Source organism: Cygnus atratus, chromosome 27, assembly GCF_013377495.2.
Source record: "Cygnus atratus isolate AKBS03 ecotype Queensland, Australia chromosome 27, CAtr_DNAZoo_HiC_assembly, whole genome shotgun sequence".
NCBI lineage: Eukaryota > Metazoa > Chordata > Aves > Anseriformes > Anatidae > Cygnus > Cygnus atratus.
In genome coordinates this window covers 632284-660049 of record NC_066388.1, presented here as the reverse complement: position 1 = coordinate 660049, position 27766 = coordinate 632284, and the positions used below count along the sequence as shown (strand labels likewise).

At 50.1% G+C, this 27766-nt stretch overlaps 1 protein-coding gene and 1 long non-coding RNA gene across 8 annotated transcripts in view; one reads left to right on the top strand and one right to left on the bottom strand.

The window, feature by feature from the left end:
- The window catches only part of NSD3 (nuclear receptor binding SET domain protein 3), a 43119-nt gene extending 20813 nt beyond the window's left edge, over nucleotides 1-22306 (bottom strand). For 3 of the 5 annotated variants that reach the window (XM_050715763.1, XM_050715761.1, XM_035562726.2), the window contains exons 1-10: nucleotides 22154-22306; nucleotides 14778-15505; nucleotides 11175-11243; nucleotides 10520-10679; nucleotides 9935-10089; nucleotides 8658-9161; nucleotides 7749-7875; nucleotides 3669-3769; nucleotides 1191-1236; nucleotides 512-642 (exon numbers count right to left, since the gene is read on the bottom strand). In XM_050715763.1, coding sequence (XP_050571720.1) covers nucleotides 512-642; nucleotides 1191-1236; nucleotides 3669-3769; nucleotides 7749-7875; nucleotides 8658-9161; nucleotides 9935-10089; nucleotides 10520-10679; nucleotides 11175-11243; nucleotides 14778-15461 — 1977 coding nt within the window. In that variant the 5' untranslated portion in view covers nucleotides 15462-15505; nucleotides 22154-22306. Of the gene's footprint in view, nucleotides 1-511; nucleotides 643-1190; nucleotides 1237-3668; nucleotides 3770-7748; nucleotides 7876-8657; nucleotides 9162-9934; nucleotides 10090-10519; nucleotides 10680-11174; nucleotides 11244-14777; nucleotides 15506-16776; nucleotides 17461-22153 lie in introns of those variants that run through there. The other 2 variants (XM_050715764.1, XM_050715762.1) reach the window with 2 other exon arrangements.
- Nucleotides 22307-25435: 3129 nt separating this feature from the next.
- On the top strand, nucleotides 25436-27766 carry LOC118256048 (uncharacterized). Of its 3 annotated transcripts, none has more exons than XR_004781136.2 (5): nucleotides 25436-25546; nucleotides 25899-25996; nucleotides 26142-26228; nucleotides 26754-26828; nucleotides 27451-27766. It is a non-coding gene; the product is annotated as an uncharacterized LOC118256048 (long non-coding RNA). The 3 variants fall into 3 exon arrangements; XR_004781135.2 differs by having other exon boundaries at nucleotides 25459-25611; XR_004781134.2 differs by having other exon boundaries at nucleotides 25460-25722.

Below are 27766 nucleotides of genomic sequence, written 5' to 3'. Positions count from 1 at the left end.
AAAGGACAACCACATTGTGAAAAAAATATTTACATCAACACTGATTAAAAGATCATTCAATATGCCAAGAGATACAAATATCCTTGTAAGACGCTGGACTTCACTGCAATGATACAAGAACTGCTACCTTCTTGACATACCTTTTACCTGTACAAGCAAAAAAAAGTTGTCTATTTTACTCTTTCCAGACACCTCTTAGTTTCACACCAACTAGCATCCCCAAATTCCCAAGGAATCTAATAGCTTTTCAAAGAGCAAAATGAGTCAGTGACCTAAACAAATGTTTTGTCAAAGTATAAATATTTGTTAAAAAAAAAAAAGAAAAAGTATCTTATTTACATCGATATAATGTGAGAGATTAGAATTAAGATCACAAGTTATTTCTCAGACAATAAAAAATACAAGATTTGTAGAAAATACAGCATTCATGTATTTAGTAACAGACAATTGAAGAGTCTATTATACTGATCAATTAAAAACCAGGTATCTGTGAGCAACAATTTGCCTTTACCTGTAAATCATTAAGTCCTCTTGAATCAGAGTCAGATGTATCTCTGTAAGCTGAGCTAGTCAGTTCTACATCAGTTGAGGCACGACTCCTCTTCTTTAAAGGTTTACAAGAATCTGAAATCTCGCTGGCACCTTAACACAACATACTAAAATTAGTCTTAATGTACATTCTTTTTTTTTTTTTTTTTTTTTTTGCTTGAAATTAGTAAAGGAACAACAAAGATGAAACAGCCTGAAACTGGACTTTATTTGCTAGCCTTAATTTTCAGTTTGCAACTTACATACTAAATTAACTTTTAATAGAGAATTAAATAACTGAAAATCACCTTAGAAAGTCCTTTTGACAAATTCTGAATATGCTGACATAGTAGAGGAAGCTACTAAATTGTCTATAACAGAGGATAAGCCGTTAGGAGATTACCTCTTCATCGTCCCTATTTAAAATACATCTGGTCAAAGATATCATCTTATATTTTACTATGTACTTACAGCATATGAACAACACAGGCTATCCTTCCAACTAGCAGTGCAAAAAACCCAAAACAAAACCAAAAAAAAAAAAAGACACCTTCATCAACAGAAAGTTTCGAGATCTCTGTAGTTCACACAGAATGAAAACCATTGCCAATGTGTGCAGAGCCAGAAACTTTCAATAAAGTGTGTTTTGGTGTGTAACTCACCTTTCTGCAGTCCTGTCTTCACTGCTGTCAGTGGAACCATTTCAACCTGTTTGAATAGGAAAATCCATAGTTAAAAACAGATGAACTTTTCCCCTAGTATTAAAAAGAGAAAACATTAACGTTTAAGCGATTAGCATCTCTGAACTCAGATGTAGTCTGTCATCCCCTTCTGAGCGCGAGCCTTCTTGTCGTGCTGGGATTTATCCTAGCTGCCTACGCTGAGTGCCACGAGACAAGGCAGCCATACGCTCACTAGCAAGGTCCTTCCCAATCGCTCCCTTTGGGCATGAAGATGACAGGAAAACTTTAGCCGTGTCCAGCAGGCAGGAGCGGGGTTCAGTTGGGCAGCCAACCCTGATGCCTTTGTAAAACCCCACACCTGTGTAAGCACAAGTTTACCTTAACAGGCATGACACTCAGGTTAGAGACACTTAATGCATCGCCATTTTAAGGCACATCCACCAAGCATGCACTCTCGAGCTCCTGGGAACACAGACTTTTTCTCTGTATAGAGTGCTGCAAGGCCACAGGGATGGAGGTACGGGCTTCGCACAGAGCATTGCAGAGCTCTATACAGCTGGAAACTCAATGTCAGTACACACTTAAGCAGACAAGCTTACAATCTTGCAAAAGCACTTCAAGTCCTTGATCCTACAGCAGAAGGGCAAGTTTAGAAACTGTTCTGCCAATGTACGTGTAACGTGAGAATTTGGCGAATGTATAATAATTAGAGAAGAAAGTTGTTGCCTAAAGTCCTCTTTTTAAGGTTAAGAATTACAAGTTATTTCTTTACAATGTAGTTACATATGCATGTAGAAACACATTTAGTAAATATTTAAGGATTATTCTATAATTTTTTTAAAAAATATTTTATTTTGTTGTACAATAGGTAAAAACATACAATAGAAGGATTTGTATAGGATACATTTCGTAATACAAATATAAAATCTAAACAATCACTTTTATTTCTCCACTAGTCACTGTAACAGTAGCATTAACATTTTGTTTTTCCCATTAATTGTACTCGTTCCAGTTATAATTTTATACCAAGTTGTTGCAGACTAATTTGGGAATCAGTTGCAAGAAAACTTGACTTTGGGTAACAAATATTGTTGCATAATTGTAAGGAGTTAGTAAGTTCTTCTTTTTTTAATATAACTTAATACATTCAAGGTTATGCGCATTACAGTGCATCTGTGTTTAATTTTCAGTCATATACTTTTCCTGAGAAAAGCACTTTGATGTTCATAGTCTTAGTTAGCTAGATAATATAAGCAAGCAAAGCTAACTGGGATCCATGAAGTTCATATTGTTGGTTCTTATACCTTAGTTAATTTAAGAAGCATTTACAAACATAAAATAACTCATTTGAAAACACGGAGGCTGCAACACCCCATGGCAAGAGGTTTAGGGTTTATGTCAGGTAACTCACGCCCAACATTTAAGTCGCTTTCAAGTTTCTTGCTGAAACTTCCTAGAGTTAGAACATTCTTCTGCTGAATACAGATGTAAATGCTATGGCATCAAAAGAAAAATGTGAAAAAAAGCAACTGGGTCTACTTTCAACCTCTGAAATGAATGAAGTGCAAAACAAAGTGTAACGGGCAAAGAATAAATTAGAATAAAAGAGATAAAAACAAAATTTTCCCCTTCCCATATAAAATCTTTAACCTGACTGTCCCTTTTTAAAAACCCTCATCGAAAAAAGCTATCCTATGAAACATTGTATATAAAATTATCAGGTTTCAAGTGGAAAGGCCCTTGGAGAGTGAAAATCGACCACATAAGGAAAAGAACCAACAACTTTGACAAACTTGTTAAAAAGTGTATTCAGTTTTTAATATTAAAGTATGTCCAGCCACTGAACTTTCCTACTCATTTCCACGTGGAATTCTTTTTTTGTTTTAAAGCAACAACATTTGTCTCTCTGACATCCAGATTAAAGGAATGCCCTGTACACGTTAGATCTACTTAAGGAAAAAAAAACGTATATCCCAGAAGACCTGTTTTGCTGATGTCTGCCAACATAAAGTCTGACTATTCATCGTTAACTTAAATCATTCTCAGAGTCCATTTTCAGAAGTGGTCAGATTAATCAGTCTAACTTCATTTGAAAAACAAAACCTCAATACAAACCAGCAGCTAAATCAAGAGCAAAAGGAAGGAACCTGGTGGCAATTCCATCAAATAGAAGTTACTGAAACAAAATCACTTTGCTCATAACAGAAATCTCATAGCAAACATGGCAGGTTCATTAGGAGTCTTGCATCATTGAGTTCCCATTTTCCATAGCCTGACTGATACTGTGAAGATGCCAGTAGCAGAGTCACAGCAATGGTATTGACAAGGGGATTTCATGAAGGATAGTCCAAAACGAAACCCGATGGGGAAAAATGGAGAAAAATAAAAAGGCACCAATATAAGCCACAACATTTATGAATACAATATATTTTAACTCTCTACATGGAGGAAGCCAACCTGCTCCTTTTTGATCTTCTTCTTTGGCACAACTTCAGTGGATTTCTCAGACTCTGAGCGGGTTCGAATCGATCTTCTCTGTTGCTTCTTTTCTAAAGAACCTGAAGAAGGAAAAGGGTTTCTATTATATGGTTCCTTGTATTTCTGAGCTACAGAAAGATGTTCAACACCAAATCAACAGATAAAGTAACGAAACCAAGACTTTTTCCTCTTTTGAATGTTTTATTTTAAAATTCAGTTCCAAGCTGTTTGCCAACTGGTGCTATGGTTTGCAGATAACATGTTCTGAGTCCATAGACAGAGGGAGCAGCTTCAGAAAAAGACACCAGTAATAGTACAAAACAAAAAGCTGGAATCCAGTTTAGGGCAAATGGGTTTTCATAACACACCTCTCAATCACAGTCTTCGCTTTGGTTTATTTTTAACCAAACAGTCCATCTTTGGTGCTTATGGGGAGGTATCCACAATGAACTTCTTGAACTAAAAACAAGCTAGAAATTCAAGACGCAAAACAGAGCTTCCCCGTTTTCACTCCCAGTGAAAAAGCCAGCACGGTGCCCCAGCTCTGCAGGGAGGATTGGTCTTCCTTCGCAACTCTGGCTACCACAAAAATTTCAAGCAAGAGCCCCGCTATAACACGTGCCATCAGTATGAAATCTAAATGGGCAACTAAAGATTTTGAGAGTTGAAGAAAACAGAAAGCACAAACAGAAGCAGTGATTGTGATGCATTATCATAATTAACGTGAAAAACAAGTTTTTAAAAATATTACCATGGAAAAGAAACTCAGATTAATGAAGATTGTTATTTCAAGAGAGAAAGTATGAATTTTTTTTTTTTTGGACAAGTAAGGTTGGCACAATCGGAAGGTCCCTCTATGCTACAGTATCCGCCAAAAGGCCCTACTGAGAAATATGTCCTGAACACCACACCACGTGCAAGTTTTGAAACAAGGCACGTGCCTAGAGCTGTGCTGACAGAAAGCTGAAGTTTGAAGTTTCACAATTATCTCTTGTGCAGAATTACTCTTTTCTTCAGTTTTGGGTGTTTTACCTAAAGACAACATGAATGTAAGATACTCGGTACTCTTCCAAGTAAAAATACAAACTGTTGGACCAGGGATGAAGTTATTAATTAAGTAATTAAGATAGATACAGCGTTAGAAGTCGTAAGCCTACAGCTTCTTGTTAGGAGATAAAATATCTAAAGAGAGACAGGCTTCAATCAGACACTGAAAGAAAGACTCTCAACAGGTCTCCAGAAAAATAAACTTCATTAATTGGACAAGCTTTTTTTTTTTTTTTTTTTTTATTCGAGGCTGCATGTAACATGCCATGGCTCTGGAATACCTTAGTAAGTACACTTTCTAGTTGAAAAAGTTGTTTGTTTTTACAAAAACTGTGTTTCTGGGAGAAAATAATGTTTTCCTTTGAGGGAAACAAGTTTTGCAGCAAATTAAGTAATAGTAGCAAGGAGTTGTTTATAATTTATCAGTAACTCAGCTCAACATCCTTCATGTGAGAAGCTGTGTAACTTTTGGCTCTAACGAGCTACACCTACCAATACACACAAAACTGTTGTGGATCTCAGCACTAAAGCTAGAGGCCATCTTTTGTCACCTTTATGTTCAGCTGAAATTCTTTGAAGCAGCTAAAAGTCAATTTGGGCAACTGTGACCAGAAAGTTAATTTAATCAATAATGTATTTCCTCCCCACGCTGCCTCACTGTCCTAATGGAATTAAGATACAAGCCCTATGTCAGAGGAGAAACTCTCAAATTAGTGCATCTAATGTTGGCTGAAAGCAGTTTCTTTTAACATAACAGGCACTTTTTTCCTCTTCCTGCTCACCGAGGATCCAGTGCATCACCTCCACAATGCTCCTATCCCATCTTCACGAGTATTTTGATCCAGTTTCAGGACAGATTTCAGACCAGCAATCTACCTCCCTACTGGCCAGGCCAGGTCAGGTCACTCCTGTTTCGGCTGTATGGGGAAACCAGAGGCACTATGAATTCTCATAGCTGTTCTCTTATTACCAGATTTCAAGTTACAGAATTCTTTTCCCGGCATTATGGACCTGTGTATATCTAGCTGCAGGTTATTAATAAGGACTCCCAGAGTCATTCTGTAAAATACTTTACCGTAAAGGTATTCTGAAGTTCCGGTGACCTTAAATTTGAAAAAAGGACTTCGCAGTTATGTTCCATGAGAGGGGATCAATAACTGTCTGGACTTTGGAAATGGCTTTGAAAGTGACTGTTTGGAGTGTATACTGAAGTAAAGCTCATGCACTGTATAGGGTGTTATCAGGTGGAGTTTTACGTATCCAAAAAACCTAAGAAAATGAAAAAAGAGAGGCTCAGAATTGTCACCCCCCTACATCTGAAGAGCCATCGTGAAGGTGAAGCCTTTAGTTCCCAGGTGAGAAAGAAAAAAAAAAACAAAAACCAGAGATCATCTCTCCTGCTGCAAGGCAATTAAAGTAACAACTGTTTGAAAAAGCTAAAGTAACTATAGCGACTAAGATTGGAAAAAAGAACCACTGTTGACAACAGCAGAGGAAACCCCGCTTGCATCAGGAAACCCCACTCGCACCAGAACATCTGGACTACTCAGCCTGCATTGTAAAGTCCCGAAATAGTCCAGAAAATAGTGTATAAGAAAGCCTACCTAAGAGCTATGCAAGTGCAGAAACTGAGGCGAGTTTGCAGAGGACAGTGTTCCCACCCATGTTGACTGAGGTTTTTGACTTGGAGTCTCATTTATTTTATGTCCAGAAAGGGAGAAATAACAAAGCAGTTAAAGCAGAAGTGACACTTAGTAACTTCATAAGATTTTCTCAAGAAAAGACATTGCGGTTTGGGTTTTTTTTTGGCATGCTAACTGTAATGAGCCTTCCATTTTTATTTTTTTCCCTTCCATACCAGGAGCATTTGCTCATCCTGCTATGAGAGGAAATCAGTGTTGTGTTCTCCAACCTACGATTTACTTCTACATACCCAATGTAAAACGAAGTACTTATGTTCGAGGCTATACCAAGGATATTATTACCAGCACATTAACAAACACACAACAGTTAATGATTTTTGCACGGACTGTAGAAAATCTGTGGTTGAGATATAGAAGTCCCTATAGTGACAGGAGAAACTTGAAAATCTCTTGGTTTAGGATGACTCAAAACTGCCTCTTTTCAGGAACCTCCATCCTTTCCCCAGATGGGTACGTCTCCTTCTGGGGATGCTGAGAGAACACACTGCAGAAGGAAATTTCTGCTGGTGGGGAGATCAATCCATTTGGAAGAATTCCCATTAGCTATTTATCAGAATCAAAACATGAAAAAAGCATTGGTTTTCTGTTCCAAGTCTAGAAAGCACTCAATCCGTTTTCCTTTCTCATTCTTCTCTACTCCTGTACTACAAATTATTCCAGGCTTTCCCTTTTCAGTCTCAAGCTCCACTATTTGCTTCAGTGGTTCTCCCTCAGACAGTACTTCAAAACTCAGTGTTTTATGATAGGGCCCCTAGAACAACTTCAGAATCAAGCATTACATCATTTTGTTGATAGAGTGATCAGAGGCAGTTAAAAAAATAAATCACTGCCCTCTACAAAGGTCATACTGGAATTCATCAACAAAGTTTGGTCAAGCACCCATCACGGTTCAGATCCATTCCTCACTATCCCACTTCCAGATTCTCTTCCTTTGATCTCAGTCACCATACATTTGGTGCCAAAAGCCTTTACAGTACTCTGCTAACATATGTCCGCTACGTTGTCTTCTAAAACAACTTGCCATCTGCTCTCCACAAGGCACCCATCCTTCTCATAAGACGACTTGGATCCTGCAAGTTGCAGACGCTAAAAGTTCAGAGGCCAAACCAGCTAAATGCCATCACAAAGACATCCTGTGTTTCTCAAACATCTGGGCTCATCACGTGCTTATCAGCCAGGTTTGGTACAGCTGTTATGTAAACACAAATATGGTTCATAATCCTTTTTACCTAATGAGAAAACGCCGGTTTTGATATTTGAGTTTACATGCTAGCTTGTTACAGCGCAGACACCCTGCAATTTTGCCTACCTGTTGACCCAGGAGTTGTTTCAGGAGAGGACGCATTTTGCACTGTTGCTTTTTCGTTTCTCTGATTTGATGAAGAATTAAGTTTTTCTTGTCCTTTGACGCTTATTTCCGTTTTGTTACCAACTCCCTTAAAAAGAAAAAGAGATTGTGTGAGCCTATTTATACGTTATTGCTAACAGGCATACTAATTTACTCCGCAGTCTCAGAACGGAAACCTTCAATACAACACATACACGTGATGATCTGTGCTACTGAGCCGCTTCTTTGCAGAACTTTCCATCCCTCTCAATCTCCCCTTTTATACAAGGAAAAAAAAAATATTCCAGTGACTTTTCTAAACATTACCTTCTCTATAATGCTTAGGATGAAATAAATACTCTCCAGGTAGAGAGGCAGAAGAAGGAGCCAGAGAAATAGTCCTAAACCTTTTCCTTATACTGACTGTGAGAAGCGGCTGTGCACCTGAAGGAAGCTAGGAGGCAGAACTCATTTTAGAAGTCTTACGCAAAATGCAGTTATTTTTCAATATATTATTAACAGTTTTGTCATCTTATCTGTTTCCCACAAATAAACTGCTTTTAAGATTTTCAGAGATTTGCTCAATTATTTGAACTAGGAAGCTGGAATTAAACAACTTCGGTATTTTGAACACGTTATTAGCAAAAGTATGACCATCTGTAGGGAGCTCCTTGGCCAACAGTCAAAGTAGTTACTACCAGAGACTTTGGGATGCACCGAAATTAGAGGTTTAATACAATGGAAGATTGTTATCATAGCCTGGCTTTTGTAAGATCTCTCCACTGAAAGAAACGTGTATTGTAAAAGTACAGTGGACACAAGTTTAAGCTCCACAGTACGTCAGACTTGGGATAACGATGAGCAAGAGGAGTCACTACACAAAGCACGTACCTTAGTAGAATAAACAAATTGATCAATGAGTTTTCCATCCCCAGCAGCATTCTGAAGAGCAAAAACCTGTTCAATTTTAACAACTGGAGACATGTTACATTTTTGAAGATCCAAGTTGTGCATGGTTATTGAAGCTGGTAAGGATTTTCTAGCTGCAGCAGTTTTCCATGCAATTTTCACAGGAGGTGGCTCCTCCTCTTCCACACTTGACTGCCTCCGCTGGCTTTGTCTTCGCAACTCCGCACTGGAAGGCGATGCTGCTACCACGTTGGCATGCTCTGGCTGGGTGTTCAGTGCTGGCTTTGGACGTCGGTTCTTCTTGGTCTCTGACTTAGAAGCAGCAGTCTTTTTGCCTTTTGACAAAACCTCCTCTGGCTCTTTGTCTATATAAATGAAGGTGTATTGTTCTATCCTTTCTTCCCGAGTCATTTTCAACGCTTTCTCAGCATGGGCAATACCAATATCCCACTGAGCACGCTCTCTTTGCGGCCTTGGTTTGCGAATCTTAAGGAACAAAGACAAGCAGCTAATTACACTGAAGAATCCCGAGGCTCTTCAAATCTCTCAGGCAGCAAATTTAAATTTACTCTCCATTTACAGTGCATTTTTGAAAGGTAGATTGTGAATTCCCCCACTCGGGGCACAAGCAGACACTCTAGCTAGATTGTACGACCATTACCATTAAAAGCGTCTGCCCTAAATTACAAATTCACTAAAGACAAGAGCAGGCAGTAATCAAGCCCACGATTCTGCTAGGGGATACAGAATGAAACCTGATTTACCTACTTTTAAATCCTCCATGTTTTTCCATAAACATCCTTTCCTTTCCACATCAATATTATGATTAGCATAAACATTGACTCAAGTAGTCCATCTACGCAGAAAATAATTGCTGTAACTAACACTTCATTTCAAATACAGCAATGGAGAAGGACATATGCACTAGTAGCAGGGGCTGGAAGAGTGTCCTTTAAATTATGTATTTTCCAAAGAACTGGTTAATAGTGAACACACAGACGTTGTTTTTATTTAATTTTCTGACAGAGATGTAAAATTATCTCCAGTGCCCAGGATGACAACTGTCATGATGAACAGACAAAGTTAAGTTACCAAAATTTCACATGGAAAAGGAGGAGCATGGAAACATTTTGGGTATCTTCGTGAGTGCAGACAACCCTTTACACAGTAAAGTACTGCAGTGTTTCAGAACTGCACCCATATGAGTTTCACTTTCACAGGCACCGTAAATGTTCTTCTACAGTTTGTGTTCATCATACCTTCTGTTTCTCAGAGTGGTTGCTGGCTTGCTTAGCAGCCTCTGCCAATAACTGCTCATACTGTTTGTGTCCTTTGTACTCTCGAACCCTCTTCTCGTGCACCCACGCCCGCTCCGGCTGGTTGCTAAAAAACTGAACATGGTATTCACGGGCACCTGAAATCGAGAAATTCTAGTCAGCAGTTTTATTAACACCACTTTTTGTGTTTAGCTTACACTCTCCTACTCCACATCACTCCGCTGCTGCAGTTGGAAATACCTAGCTACGTCTAGAAGTACGACAGGCCTAGATTCAGAGCAGCTTGAGACAGGAAGTTGAGTGTACCTTGCCCACCCCGAATGCGCTCACACTTACTAGCGTCTTCTTGTAACACACTGACTTGGGAAACGTGCACCAGCACGGTTTGCACAGGCTCGTTTGCAGAGGTAACTTAAAAAGCGCTTGTTTTGTGCATTGCAGCAACAGTCCAGTTCAGAATACAAACAAGCAGAATCCATCCCACGACGGGAGTTCAAAGACGAGATTTTTAATAAAGGAACAACTACAGACACCTGATGTACTGTAGCAGTGATCTTCCTCCCTTACCTCTTGTGTTAATTTTGGTATGAACATCAAGCTGTGGATCACATGAGACCATGCAAGGCCACCATGGGTACGTTCCCACCTTGGACCAAACCAGATCGCCAACCTGAAACTTGATGTCATGGGCGACTTGTGTTGGAAGAGAAGGCAAGAACTGCTGGACCTACAAAGAACAACGCAAGCTTAGCAGCCACGGAAGACAACTTGATGCACTTGCAGATATACACACGCTATCCACAGGGTTTTGTTATTTTTCTCTTGGGTATCGCTGGGGTTTGATAATCTAATGTGAGATAGATATTTCTGAAAAACACGACACAAAGGACTTGCACACAGCTAGGATTTACACACGATAGTCACTAACAAACCAAACCACAACAGCCCGCCACAAAAAACAACCTAAAAACCAAAGCAAAACAAGACAGACCAAACAAAAAATAAAAAATAAGTTTCTGCTTTGTAAGTTGACTATGAACGTCACTTTTAGAATAAAATGATCAATACAGTACAAGAGACGTTTTGATGCAGTAGTGATTAACAAGCATTTAAAAAAATGGCCGCTGATTTATTTGACAAATTAAAGTACCCATATCGTAACTAGAACAAAAACAGTAACACAATGGAAGTTCAGAAAGCGTTAATTAGTATGTGTACTAACCGGGGTTTCCTCCAACAGCGCATCTTCTCTTGGTCTGTCTGATAGCATGCTAAGCCTCTCATTTGGTCTCTAGGACATGGGTAACAACGAGGAGGAAAAAAGGAAAATAAACACAAACAAGATAAGGGGGCAGTAAAACCAAAAAAAGCATACTAATGAAACCAAACTAAAAATAAATAGCAAAGAGAAAAGCAACTATGAACCCAGAAAACAGAAGTATGATGATTCCTTATTCCCAGTTCAAAACAAAAGCAGCATCACAACCAAATGCCTCTTCCCCTCTCCGCTATTTACATTACCGTCACACCTCCATAGAACAGTGCTCTGCTGTACCAGGTGACAGAAAAACACTCCGGGGTAGCAAACCCAGCTAACTTCCCACCTAAAGCAATGTACCAGCTCGAAGCAGCAGAGAAGGACAGATGAAGGAGATCCACAGGAACACGGCGAGTGTCACTGCATACCAGTTATTTGCAAAAAGTGCGTGACGAAACTCGTATTAAAGACACAATATGGAAACTGACAAATCTGTGTTGGACTGCATGTAGCTGACGAGTGTTTGGGGGATCAGAGAACGGCGACAAAAGACCTACGAGGGCGTTTACAAGCCAGGCTGAGGAGCACACGCCCTCTGTCCTGCCGAGGAGGGCTGCAGGGGCTTGGCAGGAGCCCTCGGGGCAGAGGGGCGCTGGGACAAGGCAGGAGGTAAGAGGCGGGCTGCCACCTCCCAACGGGACTGAGAGCAGGCAGCAGAGACGTTAGCCAAAGGCATTAGACGTTAGCCAAAGGGCTCAGGGAAAAGCAGAAAGAGGAGTCGGAGTCATGCAGCGGGAAACAAGCGGTGCTGCTAATCCCGATTACACCTAGCTCGTGTAAAGCCAAGACCCCACGTCAGGCACCACTGCTCGCTTCGGCTCGGCCAGGAAACGCGTCACCAGCGGGACAACTCAGGTCGGCTCTGGCGCGGGTCAGAATGCCATTCAGAGCCCACAGAAAACAATCGTTAAGACCAAGCACATCGAGTTAGCTGGGCAGAAATCACTCCTGCCTGGCCCAGGAGCGGCGCTGACTCCTGCCCTCCTTCCCCTGCCGTGAGCTCGTGGAAACCTCGCCTCCGCCAGAAGAGCTGGGCTGGCTGCGCAGGAAGCCTGCACAACGCGCGGCGAGCTTCCGGCTGCTCGCAGAACCACCTCTTCTTAGAACAAATACTCACAGCTTAAAGTTCAACAATGTTTGCATGACATTTTCATTTCCAACCAGCATTCCCAGTGCAAACACTCTCCCACAATCAGTGGGTTTGCGCTGAGATTGCAGCACCAGGAGGAGGAAACAACTGCACGCCACCCTGCTTTCAACTAACTGCTGAGTCCCAAAGCACGGAGCAGCGAAAGCTCCAGCAGGAGTTCTGCTTGTCCCTACCACGACGACTTTAATTTACAAGTCTCACACCATCGATACCAAACGATCACGCGAGTATACGTCAGGAATGTGCACGAAGACAAGATCATACAGTGTAAAACAAAATGGTGGGAGGACGAAACTGGGACTGCACGAGGACAATTCGCTGCAAACCACCTGCACAGAGCCCTGCTCACGTTGAGCAGCGCTGCGATCCCTCCGGCTGTCCGAAACCCAGGTGAGTAACACGAGAGAGCAGCAGTGCCTTTAGGAAGGGAAACAGAAGCTTCCAGGCGGACAAAAGCACGGCTCGGATTTTTGTGAGTCCGGGATGACACAGAGAGCACACAGCTAGGAGCCGGGAATCTTAGAGGCAAAGGCTTAGTTCGGTCTGGGGAAGTCAGCACAGCAACAAGACCGAAGATCACATCCTGATCACGCCCTCTGTGCCAACCCCGCTTGCGGACTACGAGAAGAGCAGCCAAAGGGCCGGGCAGAGGGATGTACAAGAGCAGAGCCCGTCCCTGGTAAGAGGCAGAGCAGAAGAGGGCAGAGCCGACAGCCTGACGCGGGGGCGGCCGAAGCCCGGAGAAGGGGGCAGAAAGCCGGGGTAACGGGCTGCCTCCGACTCACCTCCAAAAGGACCGCGCGCACCCAGGCTCAAGCCCAAGTTTTGTGGGGGGCAGCGTGCCATCGCAGCAGCAAAGGGCTGGCAGACGAGCAGCGCAGGAACAGAAAGGGGCTCAGCGGGGTGCCGAGAGCTGGCTGTGGGAACTGAGCCCCCTCCTACCTCGTGCAGGTACAAGGCCGGGGCTGCTGGAGGGCAGCTGCCACCCCGCCGCCGGACACGGCGCCGGTGCAGCCCCCAGAGAGGGCCCTCAGCACCGCAAGGAGGTCACAAACGCAGTCCGGGAGGACTTGCTTGCATTTCAGTTGGACAGTCCATTTCCAGTTCGGACCGCTTTATTTATTTGTCTGTTTGTTTATTCTTAAATCTCACCGAACTTCACCAGGCCCAAATAAACCAGAAGCTCGAGGTCCTGCTACCTCACCAAGCTGACCCCTGGAAGAACTCTGCCTACCTGCTCAGCAGCTCTAAATCTGCAAATATTCCTGGCAAGAGAGGGGCCAAATCGGCAGGTCTTCCATTAAAATAAACACGTTTAAAAGTAAATAACAGTAAATCAAGAGTATGAACCTGCCATACCAGCTCAGAGCCCTGATCCAGAGCGCGGGATCTCCCCCCAAGCCTACCGAAAGCAGCCGGCATTTCCAGGCTGGGACATACAGAAACCGGCGTCACGGAGCCGGCAGCAATGAGCAAGAGGAAAGGGAACAGAAGCAATGAAGTGGCTTAAGAGACTGAGGAAACGAAAAAGGCCGAGAGGACCAAAGGGCAGCAGCCTGTGCCTCTGCCTCCTGGAACCTAAGCTGGAACACCCCCGTACACATTCCCCCCGTACGAACATCCCTATTACAAAACATGGCAATGCACATCGACATTTCTGAAAGTTTGCTGAGGCAACCGGTATTTCTGATCTGCCTGGAGCACTGATTTCTACTGACTTCCGCATGCGCTACACCAACAGCTCCGGTCTGCAGTACATCATCACAATATCGAAACATCTACCAAAAATTCACGTCCGTGGTCAACACCAGTCACACACAAAGCACGGTCAGATACCGCGCAAAACCAGGGAGTATCTACGGTGCTCTGGGGTGGATTTGCATATTTGTGTTTTGGAGAAGCAGATGATTGTTTCCTCTGGGAAATCAGACTGCTCCTACGCCATTTGAAAGCTGCGGTGATGAATACTCCGGTAACCCGAATTTCCACAGAACAACCCAGCTTTACTTCGAAAGGCAGCTTTAGGAACTGCGCATACCTGCGTGCTTTGGGTCAAAAGCTCCAACCTCCAGTACTGTCCACAGCGTAGCCAGCTCTGAACATGCTAAAGGACTAACATTAAAAAGCATTAAATAAACTTTTCTAATGTTTATTTTTCATTCGTAGGCTTCTCACCACAACTCTGTTGCTCTACAGACACGGTTCCTAGCAACCTAATATAGAGCATCTGACAAGTAAGCACGGCCTCGCGACTCTCAGTACTCGTATACCTAGAAGCAAGGAAAAACACTGCTCGAGATGCACACTCCATCAACAGTACCAGGTACACAGACGTCTGAAACTCTTTTTCCACTTACATTTTGTTCCTCTGGTTCTAGTTTTGGAATTTTGTGCGACTTGCGCTCTTCCGACCGGGAAGAGTCATGCTTGCTACTTTTTTTCCTTTTCTCTTTTCTCCCTTCATGTTTCGCCTTAGCATACTCACTCGCTTGTACTTCATTTAAAAGGTCCCCACAAAGAGAGGACTCAAACAATTCCCTGCCGTTCTGGATAGTTTTGGTTATTTTCAGTTTGATCTCTGGTGAGCCAGTCTTCTTTGGAATCCCCGTCTGTGAAACTGAAGGTGGCGGCGGAGGTGGCGGCTGGGGAGGGGGAGGTTTTTCCAGAACTTCATGCGGCCTCGCGTTAGAGTTTTCCGTTTGGTAGTACTCCGGGGGACTAAAGTTTCTGACTGTACCGAAGCCGTTGGCTGAGCCATTGGGATACTGGCTGTACGCCTGGTACTTGGCTTGAGGCTCGTACACGTTGATCGCGGGGGGATAGCCGTTCGTGAGGGGCGGGAGCTCCTCCGCCGTGGGCGTCGGGTACGGGAAGCCTTGCTGCAGGGCGCTGTCGTACGGCGTCTGCCCGCCGTCTTCAGCAATGTCACTGCTGGCATCAAAGGCATCCTCCTGGCGGATGTTGGCTGAGTCAATGAGCTGAGGTGGCTGCTGAATTGTGTTTCCCATGATCCCTTGCATGAAAGAGAAAGAGAAATCCATTGTTCTGCTCCAGCATCCTTAGCTTTCCCTTCTTCTCATAGGGCCTGCAGGCAGGGAGAAGGGAAATGGGAAGTCAGCGTTAGAAGGCAGCAACTGAGCAGATTGCAGCGCTGAAAAAAGCAACCCGAAGACCAGGCTCCCCCCTCCCTCCAGAAGCAAGCTGCTCCTGCACTCAGAGAGGACTGGTACTACCAGAACAGGGCCCCCCGCGCATCTCTGCGGAGCAGCTTCCTCACGTATCCGCTTCCTTCTTTCCCAAGACAATTTAAGAAATGATATAAGCACCTACAAATGCTTGAGAACTACGAGCCCAACCGTTACGAAGTCAGAACAATGGTGCCTAAATTCAAACCACTCTGCAGAGCCCTCCTAGCGTGATGCTGGGAAGCGTTACTGTACCGCAAAGCGGTAGGACAAGGGCTGCGATCCGGTCTCAGACGCGCAGAAGACACCATGTTCTCTTGACACCACAGTCGCTGCAAGCTGAACGTGCCAGGAAAGACACAAAGATCGCCCAAACGACAGAGAAACAGTTTCTCTTCCTCCCTGCCAGAATTCGGGGCTGGGGAGCAGCCCTTCGGAGGGCAGGAGGCCTACGCCAGGGCCTTTTCTCAGCGCTGGCACAACTGAAGGGAACGTCGTTCCACCTCGGCTGCTGGGAGACCCGGCTCAGAGGGAAGAGCACCCTCAGGTGGGGCTCCCCCCTCCCTTCCCTCACCACCAAGCAGAGCAGAGCGCGCCCCGTTTGGCTCCGAACAGGCGGAGGGGAGGGCTGTTCTCCTCGCCCCCCCTCGTCACTTTAACACCCAACACCCAGCGCTTAGACGCTGGGATCCGAGGGGCAGCAGCCCCAGCACAGAGGATCCCCAAACCCGCGGTTAGTCACCGAGTCATGGCAGGTGGGGCAGACGCCCCCCTCCTCCCATTTGCCATTTCTTATTAAAACACCAGCGTCAGACTAAACCAAAGTTAGATTGCCAAACCTCAGCCGCAGGCTCAGAACCAGCTTTTTGCCTGTATTATTACTTTTTATACAGCACTCACCTAACTAATCTCCATGTTCAGCAGGAAGAAACGCACAGTGACCCAAAGCACAGGTAAGAAACACACGTTTGCAAGGTCAGTTTAGCCCTTCCAAAGTAAATATAGCCCTGTATTATTTATTCTGCCCGGCGCGGGCACAAAGGAGGGTTACTGTGCCCTTTTGGCCAGCGTTTGACGTGACACGAACACATCCCACTGCTCACAACAGGAACCTACACGGCCCCCTTCCCCCGCGGCAGTCTTGCCCTCCCGACGCGTCCCCATCCCCTACCTCTTCGTTTTCAGACGAGGTTTTGTTTCAGCACTGCCCTCCTCAGAGACTGCCAAGAGAAACTGAAGTTACAGCGGCACCAAGAACTTGACCAGAGTTTTGTTACGTGTTCTGTCAGCTTCACCCTCGGGTTACATCCACGTTGGACTCATCCCTCCTGCCCGGTGCAATCAACCGGGGGCACATCCGTCACCGTAATTAAGCAACTTCGGGGAACAACCTAACCGCACGCCGCCGTGCAGCAGGATCTGCTAGTCGCAGTGACTTTGAAATCTCGTGGCAGTAAAACCACGGCAGCTCTCTGCACAGCAGCCACAAAAGCCCCCAACAGAAGCGCTGCTGCTGACGGCAGGGGCGGCTCACGCAGCGAGAGCACTGCCTATCGAGGTCAAAGCACCCCAAAGCGCCCCAAACCCCCGCCCGTTCCAGGAAGAGGAAGAGGAACTGCCTGCGCCAGCTGCAAATTAATCGCTGCTTCACGTCTGCCAAAGTGACGAGCAACCAGACTTCTCCCACTAGCAAGAGATTTCACCCTAGGCTGTTGTTATTTGTTGCTAAAAACAGAACCAATCCATTGTGCTCAACGCTCCAAAAGGGAGCCGCGGCCCACGGACCCGCAGCGGCGCTCCAGGCACGCGCGGCTCGCCCGCCGCTGGCCGGGCAGGGACAAAGCAGGAACAGCGTAAGAAACGTCAGAACCACCCAGCTTGGCGGTTTGGGTTTTAAAGGGGAATTCAATCTCTTCCTTTGCCCAGCGCTCTGGCAGTGGGCCCGCCCGTTTAGCTCAGCACCAGACCCCCGGAACGCAGCTCCAAGCTGTTCTCCCCGAACCTGAACTTGGGCAGGGACGTCCCAGACCTGCAGCAAGCAACGAGCACCGCCCTGCAGAGCTCGGCCCTAGAGAGCAGGCAGCTACGCAGTGCTCTGCGCTGCATTAAAAACGTAACGTTGCTCACGTCGCGTGCCGCTTGAATAATTACGCTTTGTGTTTTCCCGCTCCGAGCCCGACTAAGAGTGGAAATGAGTTCTGGGTCCTGCTGGACGACTTCCATCTGCCCCGACAACGGGACAAGGAGGAGAAAGGATCCCAACTCCTTTAACAGACGCTTTTCCCCAGCGCAGGTTCTTCGGCCTTGCGACATCCAGCACAAGGCAGACCGCTCGCTTCACCCCGCGGAACAGCCTCCCTAAGGAGCAAACACCCACGGAGCAAGAGGGGAAAACCACGCAGAAAAACCTCGCTGCCAGGACCAGGACAACCAGCCCGCATCCGGCCGACACCATCGGGTGCAGAAACCCCCACAAACCCTCGTCTTCGAGTCGGCGAGGGTTACTGACACCCAGAAGCCAGCTTTGCAGCTGACCGCCCGCATAACCACCTTCCAGACAAGACGGGGCCTCTCACCCAGCTCCCCGAGTGCTCCCTGCACTGCACAGAGCTTGCGCCTCAGAGCTCGCACCGGGGCAGGAACAGCAGGAGCCGCGCGTACAGCCCGCAGCCGACGCCTCGCTCCGAGCAGCACCAACACCGCGCAGCAGCCGAAGCAAAGGGCTTCTGCCCCGAGACGTGGTACCCTTCCCCGCGTCTTTCACGTAGGAACCGACTTTAATTTCATTTCCATTACACTGGCAACTCCAAACCTTCCACGCTAAGATGCGGGATACAAACCAGGCTGTTCCCCGCAGCGTTTCAGTGGGACGCCTTGCTTTACTTATCCTCCGGGACGTTACACGCAGCGACAGGACAAACTCCTGGTCACGGGGCTGCAGCACCAAGCCACGACAACGCTCCGGGGCTACGAAACGACGCGACGCCCCTTACCCGCACGCAGTCGGAGCGCTCTCGCCGGGACAGCTTCTCTCGCTCGGGAGGGCTGACGTAGGGGACGGCAGCAAAAACGGCGCTTCGCTAGCGGGGAGCAGCGGCCGCTCCCTGCGCAGCCCCCGGCACAACGGCGCCAGCCGAGCGCCGTCCCAGAGACCCAGACGCAGCACGGGCAGAGCGCGACAGGGGCACGGCAGGGGCTGGTCCTCCTCAGCCCTCACAGCGAGTCCCGAGCTGGAACAGGTCCCGGGGCTGCCCGGGCACCCGCGGGCACAGGCTGACGGGGGCGTGGAGGGAGGTTATCAGCGTCCTTTCTTTTGTGACGTGAAAACACTTGTGGGTTAGCAAGCTTCAAATCGCTATTTAAATTGGACCGAGAGTTGGCAGTTAAACAAAATCGCTTTGATTTTTTAAGTAATTCCTTTCCAGAGCTGACCTGAACAGAACGGACCCCGAAGCCAGCCCACGCTTCACAGCTGGACGCTTCTGACCCGCTGTCATCTGCCTGCGCAGGCTGCCGCAGCAAGGGCCGATGCTTCACTGAAGGGCTACTCAGTGGCCTTCAAACACAAGTCGCCGTTCTCCTCCGGCAGAGCTCGTGTCATCGAGAGCTTCTTCCGTCCGAACCCTGGTTCGTACGCCCAGACTTCGCACCCCGATTTCGCACCCTCCTTCCTTTCCAGAACTGGACCGGTCTGCTCCCGCGTGAGCCGTACGCGGTACTGAAGGCACCGACGCACAGCACGATGGATCCCCACCGGGCGGGGCTCTCAGGAGCCGAAGGAAGGATTGCGCTGCGAAAGCCTCTCGAGCTCTAACGCAGAACACGGCCACTGGAACACCAACGACAGGCTCCTGTCCAACCCAGCCTGCCCGGCCAGGGGGACGCCACCTACGAGCACAAGTGGAAGCCACTTGCAGCGGTCTGTGCTGGGCTCACGGCACAGCACTTCCAGCAGCTCCCGTTTCCCTCACTCCAACAGCTATTACTGTTAAGTTACGGCGCCAGACCCCTCCGGTGGGCGTTCAGCTTCCAGATACGACCTGTGACAGACACGGCACTGCTATGACACTGGAACTCACCCAAAAGGTAGAAAGAGTGCCATTCCGTTATTTCAAGTACAGGGAATTATTCCAAGTAATTTAGGTATGAAATTGATACTTTTTAGCAGTATTGGGAAACAAGGTGGGCACAAAGACACCTTCAAAACCCCAGCCGAATTTCCTACCAAGAGACAGAAGAGTTTGCCCTCTAGCACTGCCGCCAGCGATCTGCACTGGGCCCTTCCCGCTGCCGGAGGATCTCCTGGCCAGGAGGGAAAGCAGGACCCATCCCTGACAGGGGAACTACAGCGGCTGTTTGCAAACACAGCTCTGCACATGGACACCGCCGGCGCAAACAGTTTCGTGCTGCTCCCAGGAGGCGCAACTCAAGGTATCAGAGGGAAGAGGTGAATGAGATAAACAGGGAGGAACAAGCTCTGCCCGGGGCAGGACCCAGCTGGCCCCGGGCTGAGCCCGAGCACAGGTAACAGCCGCTGATAAAACCGGCGCAGCACGCAAATATTTTAAACGCAGCTTCCATAAAACCTTTTGGAATGAATTTTACCTCTTCTCCTTGCCCGCTGACAACCACCACGTGCGTGACCTACAACGGCTCAGCACTTGTTGGATTGGAGGCGTCTGACACAGCCGCAGAGAGCAGAAACTGCCCCGCCGGCAGCGCTCCGAGGCCGAGCTTGGAGTCAGCCGTCCGTGCTCAGCGCGGTGCCGCCGCCGCGCCCGCCGGAGCCGGGCTCCCCCTCCCCGGTCCCAGGCCATCCTGCACGGGCAGGCCTGCGAGAGCCCAGCTGCCCTTCACGCAGACCTACCTCCGAGCGGGTCGCAGACCTGCGCGTGCGCCGCCACCCCGTACGGTTCGCTGGCACCCTGTGCGCTGGCACCGGCCCCCAACGAGCTCTGAGCCAGGCAGCAGCCGCCCCCAGCACCCGCCGCCTGCGCCGTCTCCAAACCCAGGGGTGTCTGGCTCCAACAGGCTGGGCTACTTCTGAAACGACGCGACTGATCTCCGTCACACTTCCACTCTTCCTCTCGAAACCTTAAGGCCGCCAGCTGAAGGCACCTGACAGCTACGGCCTGCTTTCTGCCGGAGCTCAGCGCTGACACCTGACAGCAAACTCTTCGCTAGACCCAAACATGCCCCTGCTCCTTCTACGGTCACGTCAAAACCACCTGGACAGCCACCCACCGGGCACAACGGCCTCCTGCGCTGCTGAAATTACATCAGTAATAGGCAGGAGTAAAACAATCGTTTGTATTTACTTCTGCGTTCGGTATTCGTAGGCCGCTTGTCTCGTTTTGTTCTGGATACCTGTCAGAACTCACGCACGTATTTTCACTTCTACACCCTAGGACGGCGCCCGGCTTTCCAGCCGCACGCAGGTTCATTAGCAAAAATAAATTGCAGCCTGCGGATTGGTACCGACTTCAGCTGGCCTGAGCAGCCTCTTCCAGCAGACACCGAAGGTGAATCAGAGGCCTCTCGACAAACTTTTCTCAATGTTTTAAAGCTTGCGGTGAGGCTGATCGCTTCCCTGTACGCCTTTTTAAAGGTTCTAAGTGCCAGAAGAAATAGTCACGGCTGTCAGATGGTTTTGATAAGGCCGCCTTTAACTCGCTTCCCACGGGGGAACGGAAGGAACCATCTCACACAGCAGCAAGAAAAACGCCGTGCGTTTAGAAACAGAAGGGGTAACCCGAGCGTAGAGCACCCGTTTGTTTTTGAGAGCCCCAGAACTCAAGCGAGAGACACGGAGGAAATTCTTTTGCTCTTTGGGGAGACTCAGAGGCCAGTATTCGTACGAAACCCGGAGTCAGACCCCCGGCAACACCCGGTGCCGCGTGAATCACGACCCGCTCGCACACGTCGAGAGCGGGGTAACAGCCACAACGCGCCTCCCGCACCGCTTCCAACCCGGGCAGAGCCGCGGGACCGAGAACGCCCAACGGCCGCCAGAAAGCACCGCGGGGCCTCTGATCGCCGCTCCGCACGCGCCGCTTGCGGCAGGCTGCTTCCGAGCAGCTCCCCGAGGAGCCCGGGGACCCGAACGGCCCCCGGGAGCCCCCGGGCCGGGCCGGGCCGCGGCTGCGCCTCCCCTCAGCGACCCCGCAGCCGCCTTCACGCCGCCGCCGGGGCGGGACGAGGCCGTGCCCAGGCCGCTCCGCGCACCGAGCCCCAGGGGCGCGGCGGGCCCGGACGGGGACGGGGCCACGCGGCCACAGGGACGGGGCCACGCGGCCACGGCCACCCGGACACGCGCCAAGGCCGAGCCACCGGAGGCGGCCGAGGCACGGAGCCGGGGCACGGAGCGGCGCCGCGGGCAGGCTCCGGCCGCGGCCCTGCGGCCCCGAAGCCGAGCGCCGGGCCGGGCCGGGCCGGGCCGGGCCGTGCCGTGCCGTGCCGCCCCGCCGCCCCCCGGCCGTGCCCGCCCCGGCGCCGCGAACATGGCGCCGCCGCCCCCCGCTGCCCGCCCGCGCCGCCCCCGCCCTCACCTTCCGTCAGTTCCATTCTAACCGCCCCCGCCGCGTCCGCCGAGCCCCGCGGAGACAAAGGCCGGCGGCGGGGGCGGCGGGGCCCGGCCGCCCGTCCCGTCGCGCCGCTGCAGGCCGCGCCGCAGCCCCGGCCTCGAGTTCCGCGCCCCCGCCGCTGCCGCCGCCGCCGCCGCCGCCGGGCCCCGCCCCGGGAGGCCGCCCGGCCCCCTGCGCGGCCGCGGGGAGGCGCCGGGCGGGCGGCGGGGGAAGGCGGGCGGGCGGCGAGGCGCTGCGCTGCGCTGCGGGGCCGCCCCGAGCCCGCCCCGCGCCGCTCCGTGCCCCCGGCCCCGCTCCCGGCCCGGCCCCGGCCCCGCTCCCGCGCCGCCGCCTCCGCCCCCCCCCCCCGCCGCTCCCCCGCCGCCGCGTCCCGCGCCTGCGCGCGCCGCCGCGCCCCATTGGCCGCCCGGGAGGAGCCCGCCGCGGGGGACGCCGGGGGACGTAGTCCTGCGGGAGGCGGGGGGTGCGGGGTCGCATCCTGCCCCTGCGGTGGTGCCGGGCGGGGGCGCAGGCGGCGAGCGGGGCCTGGGGGGCGCCGCCTGCAGCGGGTCGGGGAACGCATCGTCCTCCGGCTAAGGGTCCCCCCTGGCTGGCAAGCACGGCACGGAAATGCTCGCAATGAAGCCCCCTCTAAAAGCCGCCTCTCGTGGACGAAAACCCGACACAACGCGTCCTTCCTGCAGCAAACCCGCACCGTGCGGGGAAAGGAAGAGGAAAAAATAATAAAATGGAAACAAGAGAAGCGCAGGAGCACGGGGAGTGACCACGACGGGGAGACAACGCGATGCCTGCTGCGGGGAGCCGGAGAATCACAGAATCACAGAATGTCCCCGGTTGGAAGGGACCCGTAAGGATCATCGAGTCCAACCCTAATGAACCGGGACGGCTGGGGAGCGAGGGACGGGACCCAACGGGGAGGAGGAGACCGGGGGGCGCTGAGCTCCGCGAGCCACCGAGCAAACACCGAGCGACGATTCCCAAGGCACAGCACGTCCCGCTGCCCAGCGGCTCCGCACCCACGGCCACCAGGCGCTGTCGTCGTGCGGGGCAGGGGCTGCGAGTGCTGCAAATAAAGGGAATTAAAAAAGCAATTCTCCTCCTCCCTAATGCTATAACCATCCAACATGGAGGTGACCTAGAAAGGCTTTCTCTTCCTCTCTTCCCCTTCCTCTCCCTGCTGTAGATTTTCAGCCCTAAGTGCTCGGTGTTCCCGGGCTGGTGCTGATGTTCTCGCGGCTGAGGGATGGGAACGCATCTTCTGCTTCCTGCTGACTCCTCCTGACAGCTCACCAGCGTGCTGGCAGCAGTTCTTGTCTTCCTCCATTTTTCTCCTGTTCAGCTTTCTTTCACACCGCTTGTGCCTGTTCCCAACAGTTTTTACGTGAAATGGCCGCTTGGTCGGGAAGCTGCGCCCGGAGCTAACGCTGAGTCCACAGCACGGAAGCTCCTTGACCTTCCTCAGCCCCCGAGGGAGGCTGGACAACCTGTGTAGTGATCAGCACGAAACATGGAATGAGGGGGAAAAAACGCCCTTCTGCCTGTTCCCTGGGACGGGTAAAGAAAACATTTGGCCTTTGAAAAGTATCCAGCTTCTCAAGGAAAAAGGGTTTGGTATAAAGGAAGTTTTTAACTCATTAACATCTAGGTGAAAGCGAAAGTTAGCGGGCAGAGGTTACTGCCTGCTCTAGCATAGGGCGTTTATCAGAAAACAACGAGTGCTGACCTGTTGCTTCAGCACACGGGTCCTTTACTAACGCTGTGTGCAGGGACCAGGAGAACGAAGTAAACAGCTCCCAGGGGAACGTGCACGCACACGTAACCAGCGATCCTTATCAGGATCACCACGCAGCCTGCACTAATCCGGGACACCGCTCCCACAGCGGCGCTCTGACCGCGCGCTTGGTGGCTCCGCAGGCCCCCGGGGGCTGGGGGCTCTGCCTCCCCACCCCACGGCACACTTCAGCTCGCAGGGATCCTCCCGAGCAGTTCGAGCCAAATCCCCACCGAGCTGCATCTGCTGAGCCCAAACGAGCTCTGCCAGGCTCCTGAAAGGCAGAGTGCTTGCACAGCACCACAAACCTTCGCTCCAGCACGGTGGGCAAGGGGTACCTTCCTGGGCTGCTCACAGGACAGGAGCGTGTGCGCGTTTGCCAGTTCATCTACTTTTCATTTCCTATTCCGTTACTTCCTCAAGCGAGAACCCCTCCTAAGGAGAAAAATCCCAATCGAGCAGGACGGACGTTAGCAGAATAAGGCGCCGAGGAACAAAGCCGCACTACTGCACAGCCCGCATTAACAACCCAGAAATGCTTTGGACCGATTTGGATGGACGGCGGGGAGGTTTTTTTCCCAGAAGTTAAAGGACCTGGCGGCCGGCCCCCGGTGGGAAACGTGCTCCTCAACCGCCGGGACGCGCAGCGAGAGACCTCTGGCGGCCGGCCTCGGGCGCTCTGCGCCGGCCTCGCCCGCGTTTCCCCGTGCCTTTTCTGCTGGTGCTTGGCGTTGCCCGGCTGAGCGAGCGCCCACGAGGCCCTTCCCGCCCGTTACGACGCTCGGCGCTGCGGCTGACGCGACGCCTTTCCCTCGGCACCCTCAGCCCCGTCGGCACCGCCAGCCCCCTGCCGGCCCCCGGGCGCGCCGCTCCCGCCGCTCCCGGCCGCCTCGGGGCCGGGCCGGGCCCGAGGCCCCCCTCCCGCAGCCGCCCCCCCCCGCGGGCCGTGCCCCAGGCGCGAGCCCTGCTCGGGCGCGTCCCGCTCCCGCTCCTGCCCCGCACGCGGCCACCTCGCGGGGCCTCCGAGGCTGAGCGGGGCTCGTTCCGCGCGGGGCCGTGCGGGGCTCCAGCGGCTCCGCCGGCCGCTGCGGGGCGGCCGCTGCGTGCAGCTCGGGGGCTGAACGGGGCTGAACGGTGCTGAACGGGGCTAACGGGGCCTGAACGGGGCTTAAACGGGGCCTGAACGGGGCTAACGGGGCCTAACGGGGCTTTACAGGGCCTTACCGGGCCTTACGGGGCATGTGGGGACTTACGGGCCCCGAACGGGGCCGAACGGGGCCGAACGGGGCCGAACGGGGCCGAACGGGGCCGAACGGGGCCGAACGGGGCCGAACGGGGCCTCACCGCCCCGCCCACCTCCCGCCGCTCCTCGCGCCGGCGTCACTCACCGCCCCGTGACGCCGCCCCCCCTCCTCCCACCCCCCTAGCGCGTCGCCACCAATGAGCGCCCTTCCCCACGGGGCACCTCGGGTCCCGCCCCGCCCCGCCCCGCTCCCATTGGCCGGCCGCCGGCGATTGCTTTCAGCCTGGTCCTGGCCCGGCGTAGCCGGGGCTCGGCAGTTCCAGCTCAGAGTGAAGTCAGCCCGGTGAGCGTCAGGGCTGCTTGGAAGCAAGATGAAGAGGGGTGAAAGAAAGGGTTTAAGCTTCTAAGGTAGCCGGAACTTAACGCAGAGCCGTCACTAGTCTGTTACGATTGTTCAGGCGGATTGCTTCTGTTTCGTTATTCACATCACTTGGGAACCTCCTCTTTCGTGTCTGTCCTGTAGGTATTCTCAAGTCTTCAAAGCTATTTCTTCTCATTGTGGTAACGTAAAACTATTAACCAAACCCGAGGTAGCTTTGAGATCTTGTAAGGACAAGGAGTGCTGTATGAGTAAGTACTGACTTAGAGCTGATATTAAATAGCTTTTCCTTCTTGTTTCTTCCGACGGTGGCTAGATCGGCATTTAAAAGAGAATGTTCCACCTTCTCTGCTCCTACTTTCCCGCACCTCGTACTTAATAGATTTAAAGCCACAGCCTGTACCAGAAAATAAGGTGAGTTATCTGAATAAAGCTCTAAGGTTAATACTTTAACCATTATGCATTATAAAAATGAAGCACTGTGACATGAGTCTTGGTTTTTTTGATCCTCCAAGTGGACTGACTTTCTGACTGTACCGAACTGTATGTTCTTCCTTAGATAGGTGAAGCTAAGGAAGTGATGACATCCCTCCCTGAGCATCAAGAAACCCTGGTGGATCCTGCCCCCGCTGTACAGGGAAGAAAGGTTAGAAAATAGCGGCCTACAAGTAGGAAAATGTAGTGTTGTGGTCTTAGGGAAAAGCTTGTGAACAACACTTTTGAAAGCAAGGAGGGGAAGAAAAAGGAGCTTGGCACAATTGCACGGAGTACGTAAGCAATGTAGATTCCTGTATTGCGTACGTGTTTTAGCCTGAGAACCTCAGCTGCGTAGTCTGTCGTGAGAGGTAATGAAAGCACAAAGAGATGAGCTAGCACACCTTGCCCTGTTGCTTGAGACGGCTGGTTATTCAAAAGAGAGTTCTTATATTAGTCCAATCTGATAAAAGCAACAATAGAAAATTAAAGAAGAAAATTGTGTCAACAGCTAGAATTATTTCAAAATAGTCCCGTTAAATAGCGTAGGAGAAATTATGGAAATGCTAACATAGCTTTCACAAACGTGCATTGCAGCAAACAGCCTTGTTCAGATAAGGAAAGGGACTGTATGGAGTCTAGCTAGAGCTTTGTTTTCTGAGAAAGTCTGTGACTTAAAGCTATTTTTTCCTTAAAGAATGAAGAATTTATATCTCAGCCAACAGAGAAATTGCCGGTGTCAGAAGTGCCAGTTAAGCCTCCCCCACGAGAGGTAAGCTTTTCAACATGTTTAGACTTTCCAAAGGAGGTTGTTCTTCACACAACTTACAGTCAAGCTGTGGAAATTCCTGCTACAAGATGTTGTGAATGTTAAGGTCAAGGAGTGACTGGAGAAATTGTGGACCAGAACTGCACTGAGGGCTGCTGAATACAAAAATAGACATGGGAAGGTAGCGGGGCATTGCAGGGAGTTATCAGCATGCTCCTTCTTTGTCTCTTCTTTAATAATCTGCTTAGGACCGCTAGGACAGACCAGCCTTCTGCCAGAACCAGTGCAGTGTTAAGTGCCGTTTTGTATCTTTAAAAAAAAAAGTGTCTACAGTGACTAGCCTTTTCCCTTGACCATTTCCTTTCTGTGAATACTTGATTTAAATGGTGCTGCTTACATCTAGATCTAGGATGCCCACTTCAGGCAAGTTTGGAAGTCCAGACAGTTTTATTGCCAGTAGAATGCGCCTTTACTCCGAAGAACTTTGATCTCACTTAAATGTTACTCTCAGAGTGGCTTTCCTTATTAAAATGTGAAGGGATTTTCTTCAGGAGAAGAAAAAAAAAAAGGATTTTAAGAAGCATTTGCATTGGTACTGTCTAAAATCTGCAACTTTTACACTTAGACTAAACTGGAAGCATCTCAGAGCAGCAAGGCTGGTGCCAACGGAGTCTAGCCTGAAGCCAGCAAGGACAATCTACCGCTGGAAGAGAAAAGCTTTCATCTCTCCACCTCCTTAAAAGGGAAGAATGATTTTCCAGCTGGCTGCTTTTACACAGAAACGTGTCAGTAGTCCTAAGGGGCTCTCTCCCTCTCTTCCAAGCTTATTAGCAGTCAGGCAGTGCTAAGACTCTCCAGATGACACCAGCTTCTCATTTGTACTCCATTCCCTCTACCCCCCCAGCATTTTAACTTATGTTGTAAATATGTTGATACTTGCA